This window comes from Strigops habroptila, unplaced genomic scaffold (genome assembly GCF_004027225.2).
Source record: "Strigops habroptila isolate Jane unplaced genomic scaffold, bStrHab1.2.pri NW_022045631.1_ctg1, whole genome shotgun sequence".
Classification (NCBI taxonomy): domain Eukaryota; kingdom Metazoa; phylum Chordata; class Aves; order Psittaciformes; family Psittacidae; genus Strigops; species Strigops habroptila.
The window spans coordinates 277151-286977 of record NW_022651108.1 but is presented as its reverse complement, the minus strand read 5'-3'; the positions used below and the strand labels follow the sequence as shown (position 1 = coordinate 286977).

The 9827-nt window shown below is 70.3% G+C and overlaps 1 protein-coding gene across 1 annotated transcript; it reads right to left on the bottom strand.

Annotated features, from left to right (window-relative positions):
• SAMD4B (sterile alpha motif domain containing 4B) lies at positions 1 to 8572 on the bottom strand. Its single transcript, XM_030475162.1, has 13 exons — positions 8154 to 8572; positions 5745 to 6230; positions 5088 to 5143; positions 4870 to 5011; positions 4691 to 4800; positions 4479 to 4565; positions 3445 to 3682; positions 2818 to 2903; positions 2603 to 2721; positions 1843 to 2038; positions 1174 to 1279; positions 699 to 782; positions 1 to 586 (listed from the first exon to the last, which is right to left on the bottom strand). The coding sequence occupies exons 1-13, from the start codon at positions 8347 to 8349 to the stop codon at positions 558 to 560; spliced, it is 1935 nt and encodes a 644-aa protein (XP_030331022.1). The 5' UTR covers positions 8350 to 8572; the 3' UTR covers positions 1 to 557.
• Positions 8573 to 9827: the final 1255 nt, after the last annotated feature.

Below are 9827 nucleotides of genomic sequence, written 5' to 3'. Positions count from 1 at the left end.
TATCTAAAATAACGGTTTCTATCGCGAGGGGCCGCTAAAAGGGGGGGGGGAAGGGGGGGGGAGGGGCTGTACCGAGGGGGGGGGTGGGTGGGGGGAGGGGGCGCTGCCATGTACCTAAATATGGGGGTTCCCCCACCCCCCCCGCCCCACCCCCCCCACGCGCTGGGGCTGGGGGGGGGGAATAATAATAATAATGAAACACAACAAAAAAGCCCCAAATTTGGGGGGGGGGGCGGAGGGGGGGGGAAGGGTCAAACACGGGAACCCCCCCCCAAAACCCAGGGCGCAGGAGAGCCCCGCCCCCCCCGTAGTGTCACATGGCCCCGCCCACACCCCGTGACGTCATTGGCCCCGCCCGCACCCCCCCCGCCGAGGCCGCGCCCCCCCCCATGGGACTACCCCATATTGGGGGGGGGGGGAGGAGGCGTGGTTATGGGAACCCCTCCCCCCCTCGGGGGGGTCAAGGGGGGGTTAAAGGGGGTGGGGGGAGGGGGGGCTTAAGGGGGTGACCCCCCCCCCTCCTTTGACCCCCCCTAAATGTGGGGGGGGCGGCGCCATCAGATGGTCGAGGTCTTGTCTGTGCCGTCTGTGTGGGGGGGACACAGAGCTCATGGGGGGGTCCCATTGGGGAGACCCCCCCCCCCCCATAATGACACCCCCACCCCACCCCCCGTGCCCCCCCCCCGGGCCCCCCTCACCGCCCAGCGCGTGCTCCGTCATGCTCAGACACAGCGACTCCAGCGTGGGGTTGATCTCCAGGTCCGTGCCGGGGGGGGGGCACTCTGTGGGGGGGGGGACACACACATTAGAAAGGGATTGGGGGGGCCCTGACACCCCCCTCCACCTCAGCCCCCCAACATCCCCCTGGGACCCCCAAAATGGGGAGGGAAATAGCCCCCCCCCACCCCCCAAGGCATTTAGAAATCCCTCAATGTTTTTGGGACCCCCCCCAGTTTTGGGCCCCCCCCCCCCCCCATGTTTCAGGCCCCCTCCCCATTTGGGTCCCCCCATATGTTTTGGGCCCCCCCCCCCCCCCAAGTTTCAAGCCGCTTCCCCATTTGGGTCCCCCCCCCCCAGTTTCAGGCCCTCCCCAATATTTTGGGGTCCGTGTCCCCCCCCATTTGCCCCCCCCCATGTTTTGGGGTCCCCCCCCCCCGCGTGCCCCCCCCGTACCCTGGGGGAAGCTGAGCAGCGCCTGGGGCGAGTGCACGGGCAGCGAGTGTGTTCTCTGCACCCCACTGCGGCCCCCCCCAGCCCCCCCCGCCCCGAACCACAGGCTCTGGGGGGGGACAAGGGGGTCACGGGGGGGGAACCCCAACAAAGGGCCCCCCCAAAGGCAGCCAAACCTCACAGCACCCCCCCAAATCCCATAAGAACTCCCCCAGATTCCCAGGGACCCCCCCAAATCCCATAAGACCTGCCCCAAACCTGCCCCCCCAACCCCACAGGACCCCCCCAAATCCCATAAGAACCCCCCCTACTCTGCCCCCCCCCACCCTACAGGACCCCCCCAAATCCTGTAAGCACCCCCCCAAATCCCACAGATCCCCCCCAAATCTGCCCCCCCAACCCTATAGGACCACCCGAGTCCCATAAGACCTCCCCCAAATCCCCCGGGACCCCCCCATATCTGTCCTCCCAACCCTATAGGACCCCCCCAAACCCCACAGAACCCCCCCACATCCCATAAGAGCCCCCCCAAATCTTCCCCCCCAGTCCTATAGGACCCCCCCAAATCTGCCCCCCCAACCCTATAGGACCCCCCCAACCCCACAGAACCCCCCCAATTCCTGTAAGACCCCCCAAACCTGCCCCACCCCCCCCGACCCCCCCAGCACCCACCTGTCTCCCCTGGGTGCTCAGGGGGGGCGCTCCCAGGGGGGGCCGTGGGGCCGGCGCCCCCCCCGCGGGTCCCAGCAGCCCCAGGCGGGCGGGGGGCAGCGCCCGGGGGGGGCACACGAAGGGGCGCTGCCCCCGGCGCCCCCCCGCCCCCCCCACAGAGCCAGCTATGGGGAGCGAGTTGGAGCCGAAGGCCCAGCTGTGGGGGGGGGACAGGGACAAAGTGGGGCGTGAGGGGGGGGGAAGCGCCCCTGGATTGGGGGGGGGCACACAGACACCCGGGGGAGAAATGGGGCATTGGGGGGGCTGGGACCCCCCCAAACAGCACCCAAAGGGTCCCAAACACACCCCCCAAATAGACCCATTGTAGCACTGGCGGGGTCCCTGGTGTTGGGGGGGGTCACTGGGTGCGTGTGATGCTGGGGGGGCCAATGGGTGTGTGTGATGCTGGGGGGGTCCCTGGTGCTGGGGGGGTCCCTGGGTGTGTGTGTGTGATGCTGGGGGGGTCCCTGGTGCTGCAGGGGGGGGGGGGTCCCTGGGTGTGTGTGATGCTGGGGGGGGCCCCTGGTGCTGGGGGGGTCCCTGTGTGTGTGTTTGATGCTGCGGGGGGGTCCCTGGGCGCGTGTGATGCTGGGGGGGTCCCCAGCTGTTTGTGCTATTGGTGGTCTCTGTATGACACTGGGGGGGTCCCCCCGGGTGCTGGGCGCTGCGGGGGGGTCCTGCCCCCCCCATCCCCCCCCCATGCCCCCCCAGCCGCACTCACCCCTTGGGGGGCCGGTAGCCGGGGCCGTCGAGCGGCAGCTTCTTGGGGCAGGCGCGGAGCAGCTTCAGGACCTGCTGCTTCCAGGAGAGGAGCCGCTTCTTCTGCGTCTCCGTGAACGCCTGCGGGGGGGGCACGGCGGTGGGGGGGGCTGGGTGCCGGGGGGGGGCTGGGGGGTGCTGGGGGGGCTGGGGGGGGCTGGGGGGGTCCCCCCTCACCTCGTGGCTCAGGCACTTCTCCAGCAGCTGCAGGTAGGAGCTGATGTTCTCCTCGTCCGGGCGCGACACCAGCAGCTGCGTGCACACTGCGGGGGGGTCAGCACCCACCGCCCCCCCCCGGCCACCCTGACCCCCCCCCCCAGCACCCATGGACCCCTTGTAACACCCAGAGACACACAGAGCACCCCTGACAACCCCCACCGTGGGACACTGAGACCCCCCCTGCACCCATAGACAGCCCACCCCAGCACCCAAGAACCCCCCCCAGCACCCGTAGACCCCCCCCAGCACCCTCAGCCCCCCTTTAGCACCCATAGACACTCCCCAGCACCCATAGACCCCCCCTCAGCACACACAGACCCCCTCCCGAGCACCCATAGACAGCCCCCTCAGCACGCATAGACCCCCCTCAGCACCCATAGACACCCCCCAGCACCCATAGACCCCCCCACAGCACCCTCAGACCCCCCCCCCAGCACCCACAGAGCTGCCCTCGGCACCCTCAGACCCACCCCCAGCACCCATAGCCCCCTCCCAGCACCCAAGAATCCCCCCCCAGCACCCTCAGGTTCCCCTTTCTAGCACCCTCAGACGCCCCCCCAGCACCCACAGCCCCCCCGGCCCCACCTTTGCCCATGACGCGTGTGAACTGCCCCGGGATGTCCCCGTCGGGCACCGGGGCCGCGGGGGCCTCGGGGTCGGTGGCCGGGTGCGGGGGGGGGGGGAAGGTGTCCCCGGGCGCCGGGGGGGGCCCCTCGGGGGGGGGCGGCGCGGCGGGGGGGGGCCGGAAGCCCTTGATGGGGGTGCTGAGGATCTGCTGCAGCTCCTGCAGCGCCGACCACAGGTTCCCCCCCTCCAGGATGTCCTGTGGGGACACGGGCACGTGGGGACACCGGGGACACCCCCGGGGACCCCAAAGCCACCCAGAGCCACCCAGTGTCACCCCTGGGGACCCCACTGTCACCCTTGGGGACTCCAGTGCCACCCCTGGGGACCCCACTGTCACCCTTGGGGACCTCAAAGCCACCCACAGCCACCCAGTGCCACCCTTGGGGACCCCAGAGCGACCCAGAGCCACCCAGTGTCACCCCTGGAGCCACCCAGCAACACCCACAGTGACCCATAGGGACTCAGTAGCACCCTTGGGACCTCATACGGACGCAGCGCCACCCTTGGGGACCCCAGAGCCACCCAGTGTCACCCTTGGGGACACCCAAAGGTACCCAGTGCCTCCCCTGGGGACCCCAGTGCCACCCTTGGGGACACCCAGAGCCACCCAGTGTCACCCTTGGGGACACCCAGAGCTACCCAGTGCCACCCTTGGGGACCCCAGAGCCACCCTTGGGGACACCCAGAGCCACCCAGTGCCACTCTTGGGGACCCCAGAGCCACCCAGTGTCACCCTTGGGGACACCCAAAGGTACCCAGTGCCTCCCCTGGGGATCCCAGTGCCACCCTTGGGGACACCTAGAGCCACCCAGTGTCACCCCTGGAGCCACCCAGCATCACCCACAGTGACCCATAGGGACTCAGTAGCACCCTTGGGACCTCGCGGGGACCCAGCGCCACCCTTGGGGACCCCTGTGCCACCCGCAGGCACCCATAGGGACTCAGTAGCACCCTTGGGACCTCGCGGGGACCCAGCAGCACCCATGTCGCACCTTCTCCAGCGCCCTGAGCACGCTCTGCCTCTCGCGCAGCTTCTGGATGCTCAGCGCGATCTTGTGCCGCGCGCCCTTAGTGACGTTCTGGGGGGGGGGGGGGGGGGGGGGGGGGGGCAGGAAAAACACCCGATTTGGGGGGGGGGTCCCCTCCTGGGGGGGGAAGGGGGGGACACCCCAACATACCCGGGGGGGGCCCCTTTCTGTGGTACCTGCGACTCGAGGTGATGCTCCGTCAGCGTCATCATCTCCTCGTAGCTCATCTGCGAGAAGAGCGCCGCGTACTTGTGCAGCCGGAGGCTCTTCAGCCACGACGGGACATCTGGGGGGGGGGCAGCATAAAATGCCGTGTCCCCCCCCCCCCAGCGCCCCCCCCCGGGCCCCCCCTCACCCTTCATGCCGCTGCCGTCCTCCTGGAAGCTGTTCCTGCCGGGGGGCCCCTCCTCAGTGTGCTCGCTGCCCGAGGAGGCCACGCTGCTCTGGGGCGACAGCGGCGCGTGGTCCCCAAAGGGACCCCGGCCCGGGGGGGGGGGGATGGCCACGGGGGGGTCCTCGCTGTTCCCGCCACGGCCCCCCCCCCCCCCGGGCCATTCGCTCGGGGGGGGGGGGACCGGCTACCCCCAAGGAGCGCTTCAAGGGGCTGGGGTGCAATGGGCAGGGCAGAGCTGGGGGAACATGGGGCGGGGGTGTCAGGGGGGAGCCCTCATGTCTAATGGGACACACCGCCCCCCCCCCCAGGGCACTGCTTGGCCCTGAATGTACCCCCCCAGGTCCGGCCCCAGCCCTAACAGCCCCCCCAAACTCCCTCCCAGCCCCCAAACCGCTTCCATGCCCCCCCCCTTATCCCTTCCCAGCCCCCCCAAACCTCTTCAATGCCTCCCCAAACCCCTTCCCAGCCCCCCCCACCCCTTCTATGCCCCCCAAATCCCTTCGCAGCCCCCCCATACCCCTTCTCAGGCCCCCCAAACCCCTTCCCTGCTCTCCCAAACCCCTTCCCACCCCCCCAAGCCCCTTCCCGGCCCCCCCAAATCCCTTCCCAGCCCCCCCAAACTGCTTCCCTGCTCTCTCAAACCCCTTCCCACCCCCCAAGCTCCTTCCTGGACCCCCCAAACCGCTTCCCTGCTCTTCCAAACCCCTTCCCACCCCCCCAAGCCCCTTCCCGGCCCCCCCAAACCCCTTGCCAGCCCCCCTTATCCCTTCCCAACCCCCCCAAACCCCTTCCCACCCCCCCAAACCCCCTCTCCAGCCCCCCCCATCCCCACTCACCCGCTCCCCCCAGCCCATTCCCACCGCCGGGCGGTGCTGCTTGAAACTGGGGGTGCCCGTTCTCCCGCGGGGGGGGCTCGGGCCAAGCCGAGCCCAGCTCCGGGGGTGCCCCGTGCTCAGGCCACTCGTGCGCCGGGGGGGGGCGGCGAGCGGCGGCGGCGGCGGCGGGGGGCGCCCGCGGGGCGGCTGGCGGGGGGGGCGGCGGGGGGGGCCCGGCAGCCAAGCGCTCCTCCAGGTGCCCCAGCCAGAGCGCCAGGGCGCTGCGGTCGTCCAGGGTGGTGGCGGGGTGGATGAGCGCGTAGGACAGCAGCTGCCGGCTCTCCTCCACGCAGCGGTTGCTCTCGATGGCGTAGGCCAGCACCGTCTGCAGCCGCTTCATGTACTCGGCCTTGGCCGCCGCGTTGCCCGGCTGCAGCAGCGGGAGGTGCGCCAGCAGCAGCGCCACGGCCGCCTCGGCCGGCTCCTGCGGCCACTGCCGGATGGCGGCTGCCGGGGGGAGAGCGAGGGGGGGCTGTAGGGGGCCCAACGGGGGGGCTGAGGGCTTGGGGGGTGCCGAGTTCTTCAGGGGTGGTGCTGGGTGGGCATTGAGGGCTTGGGGGGTGCTGAGTTCTTCAGGGGTGGCACCGGGTGGGCATTGAGGGCTTGGGGGGTGCTGAGTTCTTCAGGGGTGGTGCTGGGTGGGCATTGAGGGCTTGGGGGGTGCTGAGTTCTTCAGGGGTGGTGCTGGGTGGGCATTGAGGGCTTGGGGGGGTGCTGAGTTCTTCAGGGGTGGCACCGGGTGGGCATTGAGGGCTTGGGGGGGTGCTGAGTTCTTCAGGGGTGGTGCTGGGTGGGCATTGAGGGCTTGGGGGGTGCTGAGTTCTTCAGGGGTGGTGCTGGGTGGGCATTGAGGGCTTGGGGGGTGCTGAGTTCTTCAGGGGTGGTGCTGGGTGGGCATTGAGGGCTTGGGGGGGTGCTGAGTTCTTCAGGGGTGGCACCGGGTGGGCATTGAGGGCTTGGGGGGTGCTGAGTTCTTAAGGGGGGGGCACTAGGTGGGCATTGAGGGCTTAGGGGGGGCCTGGGTGGGCATTGAGTCCTTAAGGGGTGGCACCAGTTGGGTGCTGAGGGCTTAGGGGGGGCCTGGGTGGACACTGAGTGCTTGGGGGGGGCACCGGGTGGGCACTGAGTCCTTAAGGGGTGGCACTGGGTGGGCATTGACAGCTTAGCGGGGTGCTGAGTTCTTCAGGGGGGCGCTGGGTGGGCGCTGAGGGCTTGGGGGCGGGCCTGGGTGGGCACTGAGTGTTCAGGGGGGGCCCCAGACAGGTCCTGGGTGCTCACTGAGCGCTTATGGGTGGCCCTGGGGTGGCCCTTGGTGTCCTCAGCTTTAGCCCAGGGTATCCCTGGGGATCCTGTCACCCCCTCAGGGCTCCCCCAGCACCCCCCTGCCCCCTGGACCCCCTATGGAACCCCCCCTGCCCCCTGGAGCCCCCATGGAACCCCCCCTGGAGCCCCTCCTGCCCCCTGGAGCCCCCCATGGAGCCCCCTATGGAGCCCCTAGCACACCCCTGCCCCATGAAGCCCCCCCCCGGAGCCCCCTATGGAGCCCCTAGCACCCCCCTGCCCCCTGGAGCCCGCCCTGCACCCTGGAGCTCCCTATGGAGCCCCCCCCCAGTGCCCCCCTGCCCCCTGCAGCCCCCTATGGAGCACCCTGTGGAGCCCCCCCATCCCCCTGGAGCCCCCCCAGCACCCCTCCTGCCCCCTGGAGCCCCTTATGCAGCCCCCCCAGCACTCCCCTGCCCTCTATGAAGCCCTCCCAGCCCCCTGGAGCCCCCCCATGGTGCCCCCTCAGCCCCTATGGAGCCCCCCCCAGCACCCCACAGCCCCCTGAAGCCCCCTATGGAGCCCCCCCTGCCCCCTGAAGGTCTCTATGGAGCCCCCCCCCAGCACCCCTCTGCCCTCTATGGCGCCCCCCCAGCCCCCTGGAGCCCCCCCCAACCCCCTCAGCACCCCCCTTCCCTATGGAGCCCCCTATGGAGCCCCTTCTGCTCCCTGGAGCTCCCTATGAAGTCCCCTGCCCCTTGGAGCCCCCTATGGAGCCCCTCCTGCTCTCTGGAGCCCCCCCAGCACCCCTCCTGCTGCCTGGAACCCCCTATGGAGCCCCTCATGCAGCCCCCTCAGCACCCCCCTGCCCCCTGGAGCCCCCCATGGAGCCTCCTGTAACCCCTGGAGCCCTTCCAGCACCCCCCTGCCCTCTATGGAGCCTCCCCTGCCCCTAGAGCCCCCTATGGAGCCCCTACAGCCCCCTCTGGAGCCCCCCATGGAGCCCCCCCCAACCCCTCCTGCCCCTGGAGCCCCCCATGGAGGCCCCCCCAAGCCCCATGCAGCCCCCTATGGAGCCCCCCCCGCCCCCCGGTCCCCCCCCGGGCTCACCGGCGCTGTTGGCCTCGGCCTCCCGGAGGTGGATGTCGGTGCAATCGGCCAGCGAGTGCTCGAGGCAGAGCTGCAGGAACCGCGCCTGGGTGCGGGTGACGCGCTTGAGCAGCGAGAGCAGCGCCACGGTTTGCTCGCACTCGTTCCACGCCTTGAACCACCCCGCCACGATCCCCACCTGGTCCCGGAACATCATCACGGGGCCGGTACCGGCGGCACCGCGGAGGGGCGGACGCGGGACCGGCCCTCACATGGCGGCGAACGCGGCGGCTGCCGGGGCCGGGGCGGGGCCGGGGCCGCGGGAAGGGGCCGGGCCCGGAGCGGGGGGAGCCGGGGCCGAGGCCGCGATCGTGCCCCCGGGGCCGCCGCCGCCGCCGCCGCCGCTCACCCGCCGCCGTCAACGTCAGCGCGTCACTGCGTGACTGCGTCACCGCGCGTGCGCCCGACGCCTCCACCCGGCCCCTTCCGCCGCGCGCAAGGGAATGGCCAATGGGAGAGGGCGGCGTACAGGGAGGGGGGGATACGCTGGGCGACGATTGGAGGGTGGGGATGTCAATCAAGGGGCCGCGGAGAGATACGCCTTTTTGCGACGGATACGCCCCTCTCCGCTATGAAGACACGCCCCCCCGGGATGGCACCGCCCACTCCCGCGCCAGGGGGCGGGGATTGGTGGAGGGGGCGGGGCCTGCGCGGGAGGGGAGGTGGCGCCCCCTACTGCGCCCCAGTACAGCCCCGGTGACCCCAGTACAGCCCCAGTACAGCCCCAGTGTCCCCAGTACAGCCCCGGTGACCCCAGTACAGCCCCAGTACAGCCCCAGTGACCCCAGTACAGCCCCAGTACAGCCCCAGTGTCCCCAGTACAGCCCCAGTGTCCCCAGTACAGCCCCAGTGTCCCCAGTACAGCCCCGGTGACCCCAGTATAGCCCCAGTACAGCCCCAGTGACCCCAGTACAGCCCCAGTGTCCCCAGTACAGCCTCAGTGACCCCAGTACAGCCCCAGTGTCCCCAGTACAGCCCCAGTGGCCCCAGTACAGCCCCGGTATAGCCCCAGTGTCCCCAGTACAGCTCCAGTGTCCCCAGTACAGCCCCGGTATAGCTCCAGTGTCCCCAGTACAGCTCCAGTGTCCCCAGTACAGCCCCAGTATAGCCCCAGTATAGCCCCAGTGGCCCCAGTATAGCCCCAGTACAGCCCCAGTGGCCCCAGTACAGCCCCAGTGGCCCCAGTATAGCCCCAGTACAGCCCCAGTGTCCCCAGTACAGCCCCAGTGGCCCCAGTATAGCACCAGTGGCCCCAGTATAGCCCCAGTATAGCCCCAGTACAGCCCCAGTGTCCCCAGTATAGCCCCAGTATAGCCCCAGTGCGGCCCCAGTGTCCCCAGTATAGCCCCAGTATAGCCCTGATGGCCCCCAGTGCTGCCCCAGTGGCTCCCAGTGAACCCCAGTGTCCCCAGCTCCCAGGTCCCCAGCCTCTCCCAGTATACCCTGTATCCCCCAGTGCATCCCCAGTGTGTCTGCAGTGCCTCCCAGTCTCCCCAGTGCCCCCAGTCCATGTCCCCCGTCACCCCAGTGCCCCCAGTCCCTGTCCCCAGTCTCCCCAGAGCCCCCAGTCCCTGTCCCCAGTATCCCCAGTGCCCCCAGTCCCTGTCCCCCGTCTCCCCAGTGCCCCCAGTCCCT